Here is a 22715-nt window from a genome sequence, read left to right as displayed (position 1 = left end):
GCTAGCAAAAATTTTAAGAAAAGAAAAATAAAAATTTAATTAGTAATATAGAAAATAGAAATTATATTCAACAAATAAAACTGAAATTTTGAAAATAAAACTAAATGTTTAATTAATATTATTATTATTATTGAAATGAAACTTAAATTTCGAATTATTTAATTTGAAAGAAAAAAAACAAACAAACAAATAGTATCAAAACTAAATAACAATTCTGATTGTGCAGATATTACTACTAGAATTAGTCCTTTTTATACAACAAATATTTCCCACCCACCCATCCATCTCCCTCTCTCTCTCTCTCTCTCGGTCTTTTGGCTGATTTTTATAGATTAAAATTTTATATTTTAATTTGGATGGTTATACTTAGTCAAAAGATGTAATAAATATGAGAGTGTAAAGAAAAAGAAAAATAGAAAAGATGAATTTAAAAAAAGAACGAAAGAAAAAAAGGGTAGTAAAGTTAAGTTTATTTAAGATGAAAGAGGTCAGTTAGGTCAAATAATGTTCAAATCGTTCAGCAACTAAATTCCATTCAAAAATGAATGATTTCTTTTGTGAAGCATAAAAAAAAAATTTGTAAAAGTCCAACCTTCCACAGTAAACAAATTTTTTTCCTTTTTTCCTTTTTTTTTTTTTTTTCTTTTTTTTTGCTGACGAAGGAGAATTAGAGCGTACGACTTTTGAACTAAAAATGATTGATCATAATTTGAATGAAAATGAAACTGTAAACTTTAACAGGACAAATTAATGAAGTAAAACACTTTTATCAAATAAATTATGAATTTAAAAAAAAAATTTATTAATGAAGTAAAATATTTTTTTAAATAAAAATGAATGAAATGAATTTCATTTAAGTTTTGTTTCATTAAAATATGCAAATCAAAGAAAAAAAAGAAAACAGAAAAATTTTTAAATCATATTGGAAAAGAAAAATTGAAAAAAAAAAAATAAAAGGAAGCATTCTGATTAGTAATATATATTAATTTAAAATGTTACTATATGATATGATAATAACATTTTAATTTGTTCACATTTTAATGAATGATTATAACATTGAAAATTTAGCTATAAAATTCAATTTAATTTACATGTAAATTATAAGTAAGCATAAAATAAATATGATTGTAAATAATATTTTCCAAATTATATTCTAATTAATAGATTTAATTTTATTTGAAATCTTTATTGATAATAAGTTGTTAACAAATAATTTAAAAATAATAATATAACAATATTAATGGCAAGGAAAAGTTTATAACTCTAGAATTTATATCAAAAATATTTTAGTAGCTTTTACAAAACTCAAAAAAAAAAATAATAATAATAATAAAAAGTCTTCCGTCACAGAAGTCATGTTAAGTTAATATTTAATAGTTTTTATAAATAATATTTTAGTAAAAAAAAAAAAAAAAACCAAAAATTGATTATATGAAATGATAATAACCAATGCAATTTCTGTCTAAAATATTTCAATAATTCAAAAATTTATTGCAATACAACTATCAAAACGAATAATAATTATTATTTCAATGAATTTATATGTGATTCCTATTTGAAATTATGATAAGCAATAACAAATAATTTTAAAGCAATAATAGATATATATATTGATGGTAATGAAAAGTTAAATTTAAATTTTTGAATTGTTAAAGTTAAATTTTTGTAATATTACAGAATTCATATCAAAAATACTAAAAAAAAAAGAAGAAAATGAAATAACATTAGCATTTATTTATTATTAAGAATTACGAGAAAAAAAAAAAGGAAAATTCACAACAACCAATTAATTACGTTTAATATTGAAAAAAAAAATTTTTTTTTCTTTTTTCTTTACTCATTTTTAGTAAATTCGAAGAAAAAAAAAAAAAAAAAAAAACGAAGAAAACATGTTTTCTGTTGTAAAAAAAAGTAAAGTTCAAAAGTTAAAATAAAAAAAAAAAAATGCCATTGGAATTTTTATTTATATTTAAACTCAACTGAATCATAATAAAATCAATTAAATGTATTTAAACTTTTCCTATTAAGTATAAGTTAATCATGTTGTTCTTCAATAACAAAAAAAAAAAAAAAAAGATTTTTTTTAGGTAATAAAAAAAGTATTTAACAGTAATTTGATGTGTTATTGTAATTTATTAGTAGTTTTAATTATTGTTAAATGATAATATTATACTTTCATTCATTCAATGTTTACTCATTGAGATTACTTTGCTTTTGATATAACTATTAATTAAAAAGTAAAATTTAAATTTAAATTTTCATATTGATTAATTTTTTTTTAATTTGTATAAGTTAAATTTGAATTATTTATTTTTTACTAAAATATGTTTTATAGCATTGGTAAACATGTAAATACAGATCATTGATCATAATTTATGCCAAAATTGTGTGATCGATAAATATTTGCAATTGGAATAAATTTATGTTACAATAAAGAAACATTTGAAAAAAAATATTAATCAATTTTCAACTTTTTTGCATTTCTTTAAGCCATAAATTTTATAATCAAATTAATTTTTTTTTTTTTTAAAACAAAAAGAAATATGTATTTCAATATATTTGGATACTCTTTTTTTTTTAAAATTTTATTTTGAAGCATTAGCTAGTTATTGCTACCAGGTAATGTCTTACAGTTTAAAGTTGAAAACATTCATTTGTATGCATTAATTTAGTTTTTTGGATTAAAATAAAATCTAAAAATGAAATCTTAAAATGAAAACATCAAAGTATATTTGAGTACTTTTTGAAATCTAAAATTTAAATTTCAATTAGTAAATTTTGGTCAGTTATAGAATAGAAATGAAGGTGATAGTTTATTTTGATAAAGAAGCTGCAAATAATTAAATATATAATTTCATCAGTCTAAAATTATTACCTCCTTTAATCCTGGAATAATTGAATTATTCTTCAAAATGTTTACCCAAAATTAATTAAATATTAAATAATAACCTGCGTACATTTATTTGAAATTAAATTTAGGGTCATCTTATCTTATTGGAAGTACAATTTTTATGTCTGATATATCGGAATTTATTAATTGATGAAGAATATATAATCGATTACTGAATAAATTGTTTACATAAATCACTTTGCTATTATAAATGATTCACGTAAATGAAATTATTTCATCACGAACATAAGTGTTCAATATAAAGGTTAAGGGTTAAAGGTTAAAGGTAAAGATTGCATTAATTACTCATCAAATTTAAATATTATACAGTCATTTTTGTTAAAATTTTAACATTTGTTTTTTTTTTCTCATTTTTTTGTTTTTTGATAAAATATTGTTTAGATTATTCTTTATAATTAATATTTTTTTTTTCATCGGTATTTCTCGAAAATATCAAAATTATTAATTAGTAATATCAATTTAGCTATATTTTTGTCTTTTTAAATTAAATTTTGATTAATAGTATCAATTGTAAACATATGAAATTGAAATATTTTATATATTTACATATTGTATTAATGGATAATATTTAAATTTAATAAAAGATAATCAAATTCAATAATATTTCTTTCTTTTTTTTTTCTGCAGAAATGATAGATTGATATCATTTCAAGATTTTCTTATTCATTTTTTTACAAAATTGATTATTTGATATAATATAGTGTGATTAGAGAAATTTTTTTTAGGTGGATAATTTTATGCCAAATAAATATTGTAAATATGATTAGAAGTTTTTTCTTTTTTTTTTTTTCTTTTATATTTTAAATGATAAAAGTTAAAAGTATGATAATTGCATAACTGATATGATATTAATTGCTAGTTTTGATATTTAAAAAAGACATAATCAATTTAACAGTTCGCAAAGAATTACAATTACACATAAGCATTATTAACTTTATTATTTTTATTTTTTTTTTTAAAACAATTTTATCTGTTGCAAAATCTTTTTTTTTTTTTTTTTTGTTTTTCTTTTCTTCTGTTTTTTGAAAAAGACTTAGTTTAACAATTTAAAGTAGCAAATGCATCTGTCAATTTTTGACGTAATATACTTTCGGTATTACAAAAGTATAATGAACAGATTGTCATCTGATTGAAATGTACTTTGATGAAAAAGACATCCATAGTCTATTTTATGATTTTATTTTATTTTTTTTTTTCCAAATTTATGAATGATATTTCTTTGCTTGAGCAGAGATAACTGTAAATGTTATGTGTCGTAGGTAATAAATTCAATTCTTCTCTTATCTGTTCTCAATTTAAAACAGGTTTATTTGAAGAAAATGAAAACAGGAAAATGTATGTTTAATTAGTTGGAATGCAAATGATTTAAATGATAACAATAGCAAGGGACGAATAGCATTCGCATATTGCTGATAAAAAAATAAATAAATAAATAAAAAAGGAAATAAGTGAAATTTTTAGCTATTATATGATTTATATTGCTTTAAACACTAATACTTTTATTTTTTAAGAACTAAAAATTTTAAGATTGAGATATTTTATGATAGCAAATTTGCATATTTTTAAAAGAGGAAAGTTTTGAAATTAAAATAACAAATAAATGTAATTTGTAATTTCAAATGATTGTATTTTGGTATTTATTCTAAAATTAAACAATTTAATTTATGTTTCATTGATATCTTTCTCTTTTTCTCTCTCTCTCCCTCTCTCTTTGACGATTCGTTAGAAGAAAAAAAGAAAAGGGAAAGGATAAGGCTAAATAAATCAAATTAATTTGTTTTATATTTACTAATTTAATTTCATCGATCAAATAATAATCATTACAATAAAATGGGATTGAACTTTAGAAATTAACACCGATTGAACTAAAAATAGTTCAAAAAAAAAAAAAAAAAAAAAAAATCAAAAATTGAAAGTTAAACAAAACTGAAATGAAACTATCAGATAATAATTTTAAAAGTTATCGATTTGTTGACAATATTTGGAACATTTGTTAAATTATATTGCAATGCTTAAGGATTAATTTATGAATGAATACATTATCAAACAGACACCCATATAAAATAGACTTCAAAAATTTGCGTAAGTTTAAAACGAATATAATTTTGGAAAATTTTTTGGATTTTTAATTAAAAAATTTTTTTTAAAAAAAATGTAATTTTTGGAATATGAAAAAATTTGGTAATTTTGGAAAAAACGAAATGAAACAGTTTTATCAAATGTTATAAAATAAATAAATTTAAATTAGTCATCAAATAATATATGTTCTATTTGAAATAATAATAGAAGGAAAAATTTTTGAGAATATACGGACTAAATTTTAAATGAAAATTTTTGTTTTACTATATCACTCTCACTTTTTAATTATTTTTTATAGTTTTAAAATTTATTTAGTTTTAATAATGAAAATTGCAATTAATAGCTATCTAGTTGAATGTGTAAATTTATTATTTGAAAATAATCTTTTTCAATTATTAATTTTAGAGCTAAATTTTTTTTTATTTTTGCTGGAAAAAAAAAAGCAATTCAAAAATTATTTTAATTTCATACTAATCAAAAATTTTTTTATGAAATAAATTGATTAATTCTATATATTCTAGATTGTATCTAAAATATTATATCATTTCAAGAAATGCTGATAAATGCTTTGAATATTGTAAAATAGTTTTATTCAAAGTATTAGCAAAAATCACATTTATCATGAATATTCTAAAGTATTTAGTTCAATTTACAAAAATTCGATACTTTTATTGCTTATCATATAATCAAATTTTAATCATATTTTAATTAATCTTATCTAATCATGAATAGTTTAATTAGTATGTAAAATCAAATTTTATGAAATGATTGCTTATCATTTTTTTTTTCTTTTTTTGTGATAACTATTCATTCTTACATTTTCATATCAATTCTAAATGCTCTGATTAATTTCATCTTTTTTTTGTTCAAAAAAAAAAAGTTTTTATTTTTAAAATTAAAAATAAATTTTCATTATGCTATAAAAGTTCTGTTCAGTCTAAATAAATTACTACCGAATTAATCCTTAACACTTTAATATTTAACATTTACAAATTGCACTGTTAAATTTTAAAGCAAAATGCTATAATTTGCTTTTCAGCTTAACAATATCAGTTCCGGAATCTTTTTTTTTTCTTTCTTCATTCCCTTTTTTCTTTCTTTCTTTCTTCTTTAATAAATTCCATAAACAATCATCATCACATTTCCACTTGTCACTGTAAGCTGTTTCACCTCCATTAGCAAACAAGAATACACTACCATTTGCCTTCTTCATTCTCGTTTATTGCTTAGCTCTTTTCTCTTATTGTTATTGTTATTACTATTTTTTCTTTTCCATTCAAGAAATTATCCAACACCCACGCATCTGTCAAACATTGAAGCAATTTTTATTATATTAGAGAAATCATTTATAGCATGGGAAAAAAGGAAGAAAAAAAAGAACTACAGCCAAACATTCCTATGCAAATAAATGGGAAAAATTTGATGAATGAGAAGAAAATGGCACGAGGGAAATAATCTTTGATCAGAATCAATATTAATGATTGTGAAAACTATAACAGAATTAAAAGAAAAAAAGGAAAAAAAAAAGTCTACAAAGGATTTGATAGGGAATGATTGAAATTTTTGAGGGAGCGCAAAAAATTTTTACAGTAACAAAAACTATGAAAGTAATTGTTATCATGGCCAAAAAATAGAGTTATCATGGTCAAAAAATACAGTTATCATGGCCAAAAAATAGAGTTATCATGGCCAAAAAATAGAGTTATCATGGTCAAAAAATAGAGTTATCATGGTCAAAAAATACAGTTATCATGGCCAAAAAATAGAGTTATCATGGTCAAAAAATACAGTTATCATGGCCAAAAAATAGAGTTATCATGGTCAAAAAATACAGTTATCATGGCCAAAAAATAGAGTTATCATGGTCAAAAAATACAGTTATCATGGCCAAAAAATAGAGTTATCATGGCCAAAAAATACAGTTATCATGGCCAAAAAATAGAGTTATCATGGTCAAAAAATAGAGGTATCGTGGCCAAAAAATAGAGTTATCATGGTCAAAAAAAAAGCTACACTTTCGAATATTTCATATACTAAGTTGTAGTAAATTAATCTTAAATATTCGAAATAGTCTTTAAAAAATTTTATTGAAGAAACAGAAAAAAGTTATAGCAAATTTATTTCGAATGTTCAAATAGCCTTTAAAAAATTCATGCTCAAACTAAATAAATTTGATGAATTTTTAAACAAATTGCATTAAAATGTTAAAACATTCATCGCAAAGATTTATTGAAGGAAATGTCATAAAAAGTTATTTCTTTGAAATTCTCCGAAAATTATAATTTTGAAAATCATCGAATTAGCTTTCAAATTAACTATACTTTTTATTATAAATATTTGTATAACATATATACATGTACAATCGATAAAAATATAAAAATTGCTTATGTATAATGTAAGATGATAGTCTGACTTATTCATTTAACGATAAAACATTTTTAAATTTATAAAAAAAAAATTTTTTTTTTGGAAATTTCAAAATCTTCAAGTAATATTAGCCTAAGCTTAAACTAAACTTAAATTACCTAAAATGTAAGTAATTTTGAATTTTTGAGCTTCTAAAAAAAAAAAAAAAATAAAGAGAATTTTACATATTCGTTTTTAGCTTTTACGCTTAATATACATTAAACTTTTAATTTTTAATAAATACAGCGTTTTTGAAAAAAAATATTTGACGACGAATGAGAGAAAATTTAAAAGATATAATATTTGTCAATCAAATATTTCAGTTTGTTGAAATATTAAAGATAACTTTCTTTACATTTCGGAAATGTAAATTACGTAATTACAGTTTTGATTTCTCTGACCTTTTACTTGTAATTCTAGATTTGTTTTGGCACAGATTTTAATGTGCGTTTATTTCCCGGTTTTTCGTTCCTGTTGCTGCTTGACCAATTAGTGACCATAATGACCTAGAAATTAATTATGTCAGGTCAGTGAACTGATGACATGTAAAATGACATATTACTCTGTCATTTCTCTATGTTATAATAAATGATAATCTTAAAGTTTGGCTATAAGACAATAGCTCTATATTTGAGAGTTATATTAAGTAAGTCAAATAACATAAAATTACTCAACGGTAATCTTTTATTTATCCGGTTTTCCGTTCCTCTAAAAAAAAAAGAAAAAACGGAATTAAATTTTCATCAATTATGTAAATGATTCTCATAAAATATATGGGTTACATAGGTAGTAATTTGCATTAACGTATAGATTTGACATTGACCGTAATCTTCTAAGAATTATAAACTGATATTATGAATAAGTAAAACCCATAGATTTAAATTCGTAGGTATATGACATGATGTAAAGGTATGATGACATACGCTTTTTAAAATTTATTCTTTAAAAATGTGAATGTACGGTAAAATATACTTTCCAAAAAAAATTTTTTTTTTTTTAAAAATGTTAAATGTAAATGTAGATATGTACGGTGAAATATATATATTTTTTTAAATTTATTTTTTGAAAAATATGAATGTACATGGTGAAATATACTTTTTGAAATTTATTCTTAAAGATGAAACACACATATATGTAAATGTTTTGAGTGAAAAAGAGTGACATTTTAATGAGTAAAATTCATTCGTTCAAGAATGCTTCGATATGAGACATTTTAGATGTTAATCTATCAATTGTTGACATACTTTTGTGCATTCAATAAGGCCGATGACCATCAAAATGATATCTTTCCTTCATATAGAACAAATAGCTTCTTTCTTTTTTTTTTCTTTTGTTTTCCTTTTTTCACTCAAAATATTAATTTGCTTCATTTTCATCTATAATTTACTCAAATTATTCAATAATTACAATTTATTCAGTAATTCTAAAGTTAAAAAAAATACAAAAACATTTACATACATAACGTATATATTTTTACTTTATAAATTCATTGCAAATATATCTCAATAAATTGTATTTTTTAAAATATTATTTTTCTCTAAACAGATAAAATCTTTTAAGTTATTCTCTTTAAAAAAAAAAAATTCTCGAAGCAAAATTATCTTATAGCAAAATTTCATAAAGTCTAAGTTTCAAATCAATCACTCAAACTGATAATACAACTTGTTGTTCTTTAAATTTCAAAATGAAACTTGAAATATTTGCAATGCCACCAAGAGACAGAAGAGTTACACTTCACTCATTCTTCTACGACTTATTTTTCCTTTCATCTCATAATTTTTGATTGTTGTGATGAATATTTTTATAAATGATAACAGTTGTGATAATGATAAGAAATACTATTTATGGTAGTGATAAGAAGTGCAACTTATTTCAGAGACTATTATGGATGATTGGAGTTTGCTAAGTGAGGTTTGTTTTTTTTTTCCATTTTTTAATTTCAACTTAAATTTCAGTTTTATTTTTTTACATATTCTTTCTATAACGATAAAAATAAGTTTTTATAAACTGTCAACTTCTTCACTCATTGAAACATTTATTGCATGAATATGCATGCATCTTGTTGATATTACAGCATATTTTGCAGTGATGTATAATTTTAATTAAGGATCTTAAATTTGTTCATATAATTAAATGGATTTTAGGTAAAAGTGATTTATATCAGTTTGTTAGCCAATACATATAATTACTTGAAGAATTTCCTTGTGCTTTTGTTCTTTTCTTTACATTTGCTTCATTCAAATTATATTGTTGCCAGAAAGTTGGAATTATTTTCAAAATTTCAGGTGAATGTGTTGGTGAAATTGCCGGAACAATTCAATGAATGGTTGGAGTCAAAAAAGTGGACAGAAAGACGTGATGCTCTACAGGCATTAATAAATGAAATGACTAAAACTCCTCGGCTTGACCCAAAAGTTGATTACTTTAGCATAACACAAAGTTTACGAAATGTGAGTCTGTGCAGTTTATATCAACAATAATATTATAGCTCAGCAAATTTTTTAGTACTTTAAAAGAGGAAATGAAGTTTTTTTCAAAACTTTGAGTGAATTTTTACTAAAAATAGTATGTTCATCTTATTGATGTAAATAAAAGAAAGAATCATTTTAATGGATCAAAACTTAAGAAAAATAAAGTCCATATCTGTTCTACTTATAAATATGATTATACAAATTAACATTAGGTTCTCGCAAAAGATGCGAATATCAACGTATGTGCTCTCGCAGCGAAATGCATCACAGGCCTTGCGAATGGTCTTCGAATGAAGTTTGCACAGTTTGCTACATTGGTACTAATTCGTTTACTAATTAATTATTTTTATATTTACTACTTTTATTTTTGTATTTACGATTTCAAAAGTCCCTGACTTTTTCACACTAATTATCGGTTATTTCCGTGAATTTTAATTCTGATGATTAGATCATTCTTGTTCAATCTAATTAAGTTACCATTTTTTATGATAAGGTATCAAATATATTATTTATGATGATTTAATGGTAATAGTTCAGAGATAACAGATTACAGTGAGTCATCTGTTAATATTTTTCAGTATATTCCAGTCATTTTTGAACGTTTCAAGGAAAAGAAGCCAACCTTGCGTGATCCTCTGATTGAATGTATTGATACGATAGCGCTCACAGTAAGTTCAGGCTTAGGGTCTTCTGGGTCACAATCTAAGTAGCATTTTTCATGATTTTTAAGTATGTTTTTATATTTCCTATTGTAATTTTCCTTCTTGTATGCAGGTCAATTTGGATATGTTGGTAGATGAACTGTCTAATTGTTTCAATAAACCAAATCCTCAAATTAAGTTACAAGCATGCAATTTCATTTATCGAGTAATGAAGAATCATAATCAAACATCGGCACCAAAAAAAACTATTAAAGCTGTAACACCGATTTTGGTTAAGGTAGAATTTATACTATTTATTTTTCTATTAATAATTTATAAAAAATATAAAAGGCAATTGGAACTGTTGTAACTAAAATTGGTTCCCAGTTTACGACCGACCCAGATGCAGAAGTACGAGAAGCAGCATGTATTGGTCTTGGATCGATTATGCGTTTGACAGGTGATAAAGTGATGAACACTTTCTTGGGAAATTTACAAGAGGATAAAACCAAAATGAAAAAGGTTTGATGCTTTTTAGATTTTTGTAGGCCTTAAGCGGTTCAAAGTAACGAGTGATAACAAGTTATTCTTCAAAACTTTAGATCCTCATTTGTCGTTGTCTGTATTTACTGAGACATTCTTAACTAGTAAATTGATTCGCAATTATTTCAACTCTTGTCAATAATGATTATTCACTTGGTAGTGAAGAATGGTAAAAGTGCTATAAATTTACTTTCTATGGGCTCAAAAAGAATAATTCCTAGTTTTTTATTATCCGTGCAAGCGCACATAAAAAGTGGAAATTTTAGATTTATGGTAGAAAAATAAATTTTTCTTTTGCTACTAAACCTTTATTTTGCGCCTTTTTCAGCATTTTTTTAAATAACATTTTTAAGTCGAGCAAAGTTCATGTAACAAACTAGTCTTCTGCAAAATTTTCTTGAAGAGTAACGAGGACGAAAAAGAAGAAAGAAAAAGAGCTCTAATAATTCAAAAATTTCTCATCTTTCACTTAATTATATTCTTTTTAAGATATGTGATAGTAGAGATCAAGCTACCGCCGAATATAATGAAGAAGCAATGAGGAAAAAAGAATCGGTACCCTGTGGAAGCACTGCAATTCCTAGTACAGACGCTGTTGTTGTTGGTCGTATGACTACAAGTAATGAAAGTTGCTAATTTCAAAATATATATTATCTTGCAGCATATATATTTTTTTTGTTATTTCACTAGGTGATGAAGCATGTGTGCAAGAAATTGATCCATGGGATATGTTGGATCCTGTGGATGTACTTGCAAAGTTGCCAGCAAATTTTATGGAAAGTATTGATTCGAAAAAATGGGTAGAGCGAAGAGATGCATTGCAGTCATTACTTGTTCTTTGCACTGAGAATCCGAAACTCTGTCCAAAGGCTAACTATGGAGAATTTGTAGCTTTACTTAAGAAGGTAACTGTAATCTTTGTAACTTTCGATGACTTTTTTTATTCTACAAAACTTCTTTTTAAATTTGTAAAAGGAAATAATAACTTTTCTAAATTTCGCGAATGCACAATTTTCTTTTGCTTTATATAATTTCCCACTTTATATGTTTCCAAGTTTTAACGTTTTGCTGAAATAATTACAAGAAGACACGCATTTTGGGAAAATAAAGTTTGTGCAAAATATTTAAATTTCGGAAAACATTTTTTTTTTTTATTTTATTTAGATTCTGGAAAAGGATGCTAATATCAATGTTTGTGCTCTGGCAGCTCGATGTCTAACAGCATTTGCAACAGGTTTACGTAAAAAATTTGCACAGTATGCTATCATGGTTGCACCAACAATATTTGAAAAATTTAAAGAAAAGAAGCCGGTTCTAAGAGATCCATTGATTGATTGCATTGATGCTGTTGCTGCTTCAGTAAGTTTTAAATTAAAATTAAGAGATTTAAGAACTTATAATCTTTTGTGACTTTTGTGACATTGATTTTCTTTATATGTTTAGACTACTCTGGAAGCGTTAGCTGAAGACATTCAAACAGCTCTTGATAAGCAAAATCCTCATATCAAAATTCAAACAAATCTTTTCTTGTATCGAGTGTTCAAACAGCATAATCCGCAAACTGTCCCCAAGAAAATTCTGAAATTATTGGCTCCAATAATAGTGAAGCTCACTGGTGATTCGGATCCTGAAGTACGTGATGCTTCTTATGCTGCATTAGGTGCTGCTATGAAAGCTGTTGGTGAAAAGTCATGTATGGTTTTACTTGCTGATATTGCTGAAGAAAAGGTGAAAATGGCAAAAGTATGTTATCAGTTCTACAATTCTTTTTAATTTGTAAGGCTAAAGCCCTTTTTATCATTTCTAATATTATGTTTGATAAGAAATAGGGAGTTTATGAGCTGAATATTCATGACATAGTTCAGTGGTACTTTCTGTTGATTTTTTGATTTGAATTCCAAGAATTTTCTACAGTTAACTGGTACTGAAGCATATTTCAGTACTTATAGTATTTCTTTCTTTTCCAAAAAACATGTAGATAAAAAAGGAAAGAGTATTTTATGTTGGAAGTTGTGTCATGATGCCTTGTAAATGAAAGTTATAGAATGTAGATTTTTAAATCAGGTCATTCCATATCATTTTATTACCATTTAATGAAAAGGTAATTTACAGATCAGAGATTTCTGTGAGAAGGCACTTCAAGAAGCTGGTACAGATGTTGTTTCGATTATGGTGCAAAGTATGCATAAAAGCAATGTTAGTCAACTATTTGCATGCTTTATTGCTTTTTTAAAATTTATTGCAATTACCGTTAAATACCGTTAGGTACTTTCAAGTATTTAAGAATCATTTATTTCCTTGAGATGGAAGATGGACTCATTATTTCAATCGTTTAGCCTTTATCGATCCTTTGGATAAGTTTCTGAGTCCTAATTTTCACTGAATGAACCATTTGGTGAAAATGCTATATATTCGGTTCTTTTTTTTTAATCAGCTTTAAATGCTATTTTTTCCAGAATTATTCTGCTCTTTGCTTTTCCACAAACTGCGAATGCTTTATTTAAGTTGGAGAAAAATTTCTTTTTTGTGTGGTGTTTTTGTTGTGCTTCGAAAGTTTCCTTCTTTGTTTTGGTTTTTTGGTTGTGATATTTTGATTTGCTACACCTTTCTAGTGTGATAATTATTGTGTTTTATGTTTGTTTCCGTTTCTTTTTTTATTTTACGGTGAATGCCATTTAGCCTGAAAGTGGAACAGGTGATGGAAACGCTAATTCGAATTCAGTTTCAGTAAGTTGCTTTCTTCTGCATTTTTATTCAATTTTAAATTTTATTGAAAAAGTTATACGCTAAAGCTTAAGGCTCTTTATTAAAAACTTTTCCCTTAATTTTGATTTATGCAGCTGTGTTTGAGTGGAATGATATCCAATGTTTCATTTAGCACATTCGTAATATGGTACTATGGTGCCTGAAAGCTGACTGTTGGCTATTTCTGAAATAAAATAGTAAAAAGCATTGAAAATTTAAACAGATCAGATTATTAAAATACATGTTAAATGTTTGGTGGTAAATATTACTTTAATCTTTTTCTTGCTTTTGTAATTAACTGGTAATAGCAATCATCCTTTATTTGCCACGAAATATATTGATCTTATTTAGTCATTTGTTCAGTGTTCTATTTTTGCATGCCTGTCATTTCGTGACTGTAGTAGTGGTTCCGAAATGTCACTTTGCATTTGATATAGGTTGTGACAATGTTCATACTAAGCAAATTTTTACCACTAACTACTGAGTCATTTTTTCATAAAAAAGATTTCCAAATATTTTGTTTCATAAAAATTAAACTGCTTGTTCTCAGCCTCTGAAACCACCAGCACCTGGCGTAGGAAATTCGAGTGTTAGTGAGAAAACACGTTCAAAAGAAGTAGTAAACGAGGATAATACGGAAGAGAAATCATCGAAAGCAACTAGGAAAGAATTTGAAGCTGCAAAGGTTTCAATTAAAATATTTTAAATTGTTTGTTTTTTTTTTTTTTTGAATGCGTGATATTAATATTATAAATGTGGGGATTTTAGAGGGCATATATGATTGCTTTTGTAGGAACCGGAAGAATCAGTGAAGCCGAGGGATGAATTTCTTGTGATTAACAAGGACAAAGGAATTAGATTGAAAGATGAAAGGAATCTGCGGGCATGTTTTTTCGTTCTGAAATTATCCAGTCTTTTTTTATTTATTAGAAAGTAATTCATGGAAAAATATTTAAAATGAAAACTTTCATTGCAGTTAATTTCAGGTTCTGAAATGGAACTTCGATCAACCTGAAAATGAGCATATCGAGCAGCTGAAAACATTATTGGGTAATGTTACCCAAGCATCTTTATTAACACTTTTGTTTAACAAAGACTTCAAACAACAACTTAAAGGAATCGATATCTTACAATCGGTTTGATTGTCATTACTTAACTAATCTCACTTTTTATGACGTTCTTAGGTGTGACATAATAAAATAAACAAATATCTAATACTCAGAAATGTCTATTTCAAACATGCTGGGATGTAAAATTTAACAATTGTCATAATTTCCAAACAGAAAAAATAAAAATTATGCATGAGAAAATTCCAATTCAGTGTTTTATTTCTCTCTGTTTTTTTAAATGAAATTTTGCTTTGATTATATTCAGCTGATCACCGATTGTCCAGAATCTTTGATATCAAACAGTGATTTATTACTGAAATGGATTTCATTACGGTTCCTAGAAACGAATCCAACAGTTTTGCTGAAAGTGCTTGATTTAACGCAAGGAATATTCAACCTTTTATTGCAACATAACGAACCTTTTTCGGATCAGGAGATGTATTCTTTTGTTCCATATTTGCTTCTAAAGGTTCAGTTTCTTTTTGGAATTTTCAGTTTTCATAAACTAACGATCTTCTTTTTCTTATGAACGCAATTCCAATTCCATTGTACTTTTTGCTGCTTCTAATTTGCACCGATAAATTAACAATATAACATTAGTCTGAAAAATATTTTCCATTATATTGAAAAACTTTGAAAGCAGTTTTGTGCGATTTCGCTTCCAAGAAAATTTGATATTCTAATGACTAAGTTTTTTTTTTTTTTTTTTTTGAGAGCTGAAATATGACTAGTAGTGGTATTTATTTATTCATTTCAGATTACTGATTTTTTTTTTGTTTTTTTTAGAATAAGAACATCTCATATTATGGCTCATTATTTCGTTGTAATTCGGAAACATTTGATTTAATTTCGAAAATCTTCTTTTCAGTTAGGAGAAGCAAAGGATTCGGTTCGAACACCAGTTCGTACTATAATCCAACTGGTCACTGAACTAGTTAGCCCTCCAAAGATATTTCCACTTATAATTGAAGGCTTAAAGACGAAGAATTCCAGACAACGGACTGAATGCCTGCAAGTTTTAGAACAGTTACTTGATACGACGGGAATGGCTGCTACTACAACACCAGCTGTAAGTCTTTTTAATTCTACTGTTCAATTCTGAAATCGTAAAAACTCTCATCAAAAGAAATTGAAATATGAGTTTTTCAAAAAAAAATTTCAAATTTCAAAAAAGCATCCCAAATGCTTTAATCAGCTTTAACGGATTGTTTTTAGTTGTGAATTTTCATTCTCTGAATTTTATTGATAGCACACATGTGCATGCTATGAATTTTTAAGCTTTATAATATGTTTGCAGCAATCTTTGAAACAAATCGCAGCATGCATTGATGATCGTGATAATAATGTACGTAACGCTGCAATTAATGCTATCGTAGTAGCTTGGAAAGAAGAAGGTGATCGAGTTTTTCAACTTATCGGCAAAATGAATGACAAAAGTAAAGCGATGTTGGATGAACGTATAAAGCGAAGTGGTGTAGTTTCGAAAGCGCGAGGTAAACTTTTCTTCTCAATTGTCCTTTTAGTTATTTTTGATATGCATATTTGTTTAATTAATCAGTGTAACATTTTAATGTGAAAATGTAGTAACATTAAATAATACTTTATATGGTTATAGCTCAAAGTTATGAAAGTGATTATGGAAATATTTGTTGTACGATATTTTCTATTCATAATTGGTAGCGGAGGTATTAACAATTGAGACACTTTTTTCAGGAGGTCCAGAACGAGTTGGTACATCAGCTAAACGTAATGCAAATATTTCTGTTGGCATTAAAGGTCTTCTTACATACATGTTTACATATTTATATTGCATTATCTTTTTAAAAAAAGAAAATTATAAGCAGCACAAGATATAAATTTACAAAAGTCAGTAATCATTTTTCTTTTCTTCTTTTTTAATATCGTATGAAGTATATTTTTTGCTCCTATTCAAATTACTGGATTATTTTTACCACTCATTTTTAGGAAGAAGATTGAGAAGTGATCGATCATCAAGTAGAATAGGTAGAAACACTCATAGAAGTAACAGTGTTTCTCGCGATTCCAGTCCAGTTGAAGAAAAAGAAAACAATCGTACATTTACAATGCAGGTACATGAAATTTATTTTTTGTTATAGTTAACAATCAAACACGATTTTGAAGATATTTAACATTTATGATATGTCTTTGAATATAAAATAGTTTGACGTCTTATACAGTACAAATGTAGAAAAAAAAAACTGAGTTAAGAATTGTGATTAAGAATTTAGTGTTATGTATTAATCTTTTATTTATAGTGGTTAATCTTGCAATTGCATTTTTCTTCAAGTCCAAATTATGTTTTAAATAACTTTTTGCAGGAAAGAGATCTTGGTAGTCATAGTGATGATAATGATGGAACTCGTAGACGTTTCGCTTTAAATTTAGATGTAAGTTGAATGACAGCATTTTACTAAAATATATATATATGAAAAAGGGATTTATTGAATTTATAAAAATTGCTCGATTTTTATGATTTTTATATTTTGTCTTTCATTTTTATAAATTTTTTGGTCAGCACAATCTTGAGACATCCTTGTTTTGCTTATGTAACAAATGAAGAATTTATTCATGGATGCATCCAATACAAAGTTACAGCTGAATAAATGGAAAATTTTGTTATTTTGATAATTTATGCTTATATTTCAACTGAAATTCCTAATTTTATAGCTTCTGAAGCTTGACAATAACGATGAAGCAGTAGTATATCCCGAAGTTGATAGTAATACATTAGAAATGTTGGAACCTATTGAACCAGCAATCCGCAAACGGAGAAATCCACCACAATATGCAGACCGAGCAGAATCTGTCAGTTCACTGACCTCTCTGGAATCTGCAGCAGGCGATGTAGACAAGGTTTTTTTTTTTTTTTTTTTTTTTAATAGGCAAATTTTTCTCTATGAAGTTAAAAAGAACTACTTCTTTGTTAAAAACTTCCTATATATTCTTCTTTTAGGTTGTGCATGGCGTAGCTTCGATGTCACAAGCAACTGCTACAGCAGCTATTAGTCAATTACAATTTTTGTTCGGCGATCCGAGTAATTTTCGTTATGTTGCTGATCGAACTGATGCTGTTGTACAGGCAATTGTAACACAATCATCTATTATACGTAGTCGCCATCTTGATGATGTTAGCGCATTAGATGAACTGAACGAGCTAGTCCGAACAATATGCCATTTCTTAAGTTCGGTATGTTATTCATTGGTGCCACGTTTGTTCTTCAGAAAATGGTGTGTATAAATTCGTTAGAAATTATATAAAATTATGGTTTAGGAATATGTATGCTAATAGTTTTAATAACTCACTGGAATAGTGACTGTATTGATTAAGCAAGATAAACAAATTTTTGAATGAAATAGTTGTTTTTAATTATTTCTACAAAATTTTAATGTTTCAGCTTATCAAAGAAACAACGACATGCTCACGAATTTCTTCTGATGCTTTGAAAATGCTCATACAAGAGTTTCTCTATCTCTTAAAAGATGAACGCATGCAACAACTGAAAGATATTCAGTCCGTAAGTATAAACTTTTGATATTCAAAATTTTTTAATTATTGGATGCACAAAATTTTGAATTAAATTCACCATAAATAATGTTTTGTCAATTTACAGATATTTCGCTCACTTAACTACTTATCGATTCGAATATGCGATAATGCTGACCCAACTGCTTGTTTTCTCGCTCTTTGTTCAATGTTAACATCTGCTTTACATGACCCACGAAATAAAACTGTCGAACTCATAAATAAGGTTTTGAGTAGTTCTGATATATCGATTTGCTTTGGAAGCATTGTCAAAAAAAAAGACTTGTAAACTATATTTAGTTATTGGCACAATATTTTATGCAATGTTTGAAAATTTCTTAGCATTTGGTAACAGGAACGAAGCTATATGTTTCTTTAAAAATTAGCATCAAATAGATTAAATTTTGGAATCATTTTTAACGTAATAGGATAGTTTTTGCTTCAGCAATATCTTTATAAAATTGCAGTGTATTTACAAGCAGTCCGAATTATTCCTTCGTGATGTACCAATGAATTTGGATGAAATCGTGAAAGCAATCCATATTTTCATGCAGGAATTTCGTCCTCGAATAGATGAAAATAAAAATATCAAAAATTCCTTGCATTCAATGGAATTATGCATACAGCGTTTGGTAGCAGGAACGAAGTCATCGGTTTGTTTGAATTTTGAACTTTTTAGCTACACAACAAGAAAATGTTTGGAAATGCTGGAATGTCTATGAAGTTTAGAAATACTGTTATTTTAGGTAATACAGCATATTGGCGAAATACCGAATCCGGATTCAAGTGAAGCTGTAATTTATATGAGGAAGTGTGTTCGTGGTTTACAAAACAAAAGTAATCAAAATAGCTTAGCATCATCAGCATATGGGGAATTGCCGGGACAGGTTCACTTTATACACAATCATTTTTCGTAATTCCTGAATTGTCAGAATTTAGTATACTGGAATTAGTTAGTTTTCCTTATTTTTCGTGAAAAAATAATTTTCGGAATTCCAGGTTGTCTCATCTAATTATGAAGATTCAATACGAAATTTGATTTCGAAAATTGTTGAGAATCCATTTGGAAAGGTCGATAAAGTTCACTGCGTATTCAGTTTTTTTTTTTTTTCCTTTCTCTACCTTCATTTCCTTTTCATCTATTTTAAATTGAATTATGCTATGAATTTATGAGATTACTGTTGCATTAATTCGATGTATTTTTTCTTCAAAAAATTGCTATGAAAATTTATTTAGGGCCTACGATTTTTGCATACATTTTTGAAGATGAATCCGGATGCTCGAAAAGTTCTAGAAGAGGAACTGAAAAAACATTTTCGAATGCGGGTTAGTCTGTTATAGGATGTTCATTATGTGCTGAACTTAATTTTAAGTAACTTTGAAATTACTTCGAGGTTATTAAGCTTGTTTCATTTTTGTTATTTGACTATGTTAGGGTTGAAAAGTTGTGAAGGTAGGTCTTGTGTCGTTCAGAATATTCAAATATGCTTCTACAGTTTTTAATAACTTTATCGATCAATTAAGTTGGAGTGAGATGATTTGCTTACTGGCAACATAAATATTTTGCAGAAAAATTATAAACCATTTCTGAACCATATCTGCTTCATCATTAAAGAATCTTAGTAGGATTTGTTATCTTTACTGTCAAATATCATTTCCAAGAAACTTAGTTACATTTAAAGATTCACTTCCCATAAATATTGTATTACGAAGTTTGAACTATATTTGTTAAAGGGTCATACATCAAAGCGTCTTCCATATAAGGTGAGCGTTGATAACTCTTCAGTTTTCTTTCGCCTTCCCTCAATTATTGATCATATGCAAACTGCATACTGGAATGCTCATCTCTAATTTCTTTAGCATGGCTTTTGTAACGAACTGTCATATTTTCTTTTGTGATTGAATATTCTGAATCACATATGTCCATATACCATGCGCTTCTCATTTTTGTATTTTGTGCTTAGCTTAATGTGGAATGATTTTTCAAATTAATTAAAATTATATTTATATTTGCAGGATTTTATTACTCTCCATTTGAAGAAGATGGATTTAGAAGATCGCGAAACACCGGAGGTCACTGACGAATTATATAACGTAGGTTTTTTTTAATTTTTTTTTGACCTGTGTTTGCTAACGTGCATTTCGTGTTTTAGTATTTCATTACTAAACGTTTTAAAACAACAAATTTTTTTTTTTTTTTTCTTTTTGGTTGTAATCACCAACTGGACTGATAGTTAGCATATATATAGAAGAGTATATAATATATTGTTACTTTGTAACCCAATTTTAAGAATTTCAGTCCTTGAAATATACGATATCATGAAGTTTTATTGATTTGATGTTGAATCTGTTTGCAAATGTATACTTTTAAGGTAATGGAATCCATTCGTGCACACCGTGAAGCATTACGTAGTTATCGGCAGACAGGTTGGTGGACTGGTAGTGCTGCTAGTGCTCTTGCTACATCAACCGATGAAAATGCAAAGCCAATGACTGTACGCCGTTCATTCCAAAGGTGAGTTTATTTATATTTCTTTTTCTATAATTAAATACTCTTAAATACATAAAATGCTTATTTTCAAATTTTTCTTTTTAAATGTATTCTTTGTATTTAAACCGTCAAAAATTTCATATGATATTCTGTTGTTATAATTTTTTTGATTATATTAATTTTAGACAACCTTTGGAAGGAGCACCAGAAAATGAACCCGTTACACCGGTCCCTACAAAGCCAAAACTTACAGCTAGTGATGTGGAACCATTGAAACAATTACTGAATATGCGGCGACAGCAACAATGAACAAAATTATTTATGATAATATGCATTTGATTTTTTATTTTTCCTTTCATTAAAAAGAAGCGTAAAAGAATATGTGTAAGGAGCACATGACTTTAGTTAATTAGCTAAAAAAGGGCTATCAAAATAATTCTTTTTTAGTCGTTATCATATTTTTAAAACCTTTGATCAATTCATTGAATGTTAGCAGGAACTAATCGGTATTCTTCAAGTTCTTTATAAAAATGAGATGATATAAAAAATGATATACGTACGTAATGAAGGTGAAAAATATAATTATTTATTTTTTTGCGTATAGTTCGTTACTATACTGGCACTTCATTTCTACACTTATTTACTGGCTTCATTATATATTGAAAAACAATCTTCAATATTATCATGTTCTTATTTATTTTATAAATGTATTTATATGAGTGTTGCACCTCTAGAATTTGCTACTACTGAAAACGGGTGTTTTTTATGAAGGAATTTTTATATGGTGTATTAATAATTTCTCAATAAAAATATTTTATTCCAAACAGTAATAGCTTTTGTTTTTCGATAGCAAAGAAGTAATGCTATCTTCGAGAATATCTTTTGGTGAAGATTGCTTTTTTTCTTTTTTTTAATTTCTGTATTTTATTCAGTGTTTCATATTGTCATGTACCAACAGAATAACCAAGTCAGCAGCCATAGTGGATATTAAAGATTTTGTAGTCTATTATGGATGAGTCAATACAATGAAAAATGATACATAGCTTTGTTATTTCTCAATTAAAAAGGGCATCACTTTTAATTATATTGGCTAAAATATGTCAACGAAATGATACTAAAAGAAGGAATTAAGGATGAAGTGACACTATTAAGAGGGAATTAATTGTTGCTTAGAAGTAGAAAAGCGTTCGAAATCTATATATCGGTAATTTTTTGATGCAAATTGGAACTATGAAGAGCTGAAAGGGGGTTTCTGGGGCTGAGTGGTCTAGTGGTATGATTCTCGCTTCGGGTGCGAGAGGTCCCGGTTTCGATCACCGGCTCAGCCCACCTTGTTTACTCTTTGTTGGTATTTTAATTTCATAGTTGTTAGTTTTGAGGATGTTTGTGGGAAATTTTGAAAAAAATAAAATATGATAACACTATGGTTGTATTTGTTGTTTATTATCAAATTTAGTCTTTCATTTCCTTCTCATATAACTTTAACTGTTAGTGCTTAGGAGAGTTTATCGATGATGAAATGCTGCAATTGTTAATTGTATTCTTACTTTTGCTCTTACTTATTATTGATTTACCTACTTCATCTTCTTTTTTTACTCAAATTAGCAACCATCCTATTTCTTTGCTTTATTAGATTGCTAGCAGAGAGAGAGAGAGAGAGAGAGAGAGAGAGAGAGAGAGAGAGAGAGAGAAAGACTATTAGTATTAATGTTTGCTCGTTAAGTATTGCTGGCTTAATGTTTGCTCGTTAGAATATAATCACAAATTATTGATTA

The 22715-nt window shown here is 26.5% G+C and overlaps 1 protein-coding gene and 1 non-coding gene across 4 annotated transcripts; both read left to right on the top strand.

Moving 5' to 3' along the window:
• Nucleotides 1-9280: 9280 nt before the first annotated feature.
• Nucleotides 9281-21249, top strand: Bma-zyg-9 (zyg-9 protein, putative; the record flags this gene model as incomplete). 3 transcript variants are annotated; one of them, XM_043081485.1, is made up of 33 exons in its annotated part: nt 9281-9307; nt 9682-9846; nt 10080-10184; nt 10446-10535; nt 10642-10806; nt 10896-11030; nt 11541-11670; nt 11742-11956; nt 12216-12410; nt 12495-12794; nt 13164-13247; nt 13731-13778; nt 14347-14481; nt 14590-14691; nt 14783-14932; nt 15171-15374; nt 15774-15974; nt 16203-16398; nt 16619-16681; nt 16871-16995; nt 17245-17313; nt 17594-17779; nt 17880-18113; nt 18322-18441; nt 18538-18675; nt 18917-19102; nt 19196-19336; nt 19449-19538; nt 19686-19775; nt 20184-20213; nt 20466-20543; nt 20822-20964; nt 21126-21249. In XM_043081485.1, 33 exons carry the CDS (start codon nt 9281-9283, stop codon nt 21247-21249), a joined length of 4464 nt encoding a protein of 1487 aa, XP_042937419.1. The 3 variants fall into 3 exon arrangements, with proteins under 3 accessions (XP_042937419.1, XP_001892702.2, XP_042937420.1); XM_001892667.2 differs by lacking the exons at nt 13731-13778; nt 20184-20213 and having other exon boundaries at nt 19449-19520; XM_043081486.1 differs by lacking the exons at nt 9281-9307; nt 9682-9846; nt 10080-10184; ... (10 more) ...; nt 14590-14691; nt 14783-14932 and having other exon boundaries at nt 15342-15374.
• A 947-nt stretch (nt 21250-22196) lies between these two features.
• On the top strand, nt 22197-22268 carry Bm14547. Its single transcript has one exon. It is a non-coding gene; the product is annotated as a tRNA-Pro (tRNA).
• The last annotated feature ends 447 nt before the right edge of the window (nt 22269-22715 follow it).

Source organism: Brugia malayi, assembly GCF_000002995.4.
Source record: "Brugia malayi strain FR3 genome assembly, contig: Bm_v4_Chr4_scaffold_001, whole genome shotgun sequence".
In the NCBI taxonomy this organism is placed as follows: domain Eukaryota; kingdom Metazoa; phylum Nematoda; class Chromadorea; order Rhabditida; family Onchocercidae; genus Brugia; species Brugia malayi.
This window is presented reverse-complemented; position numbering and strand designations above follow the sequence as displayed.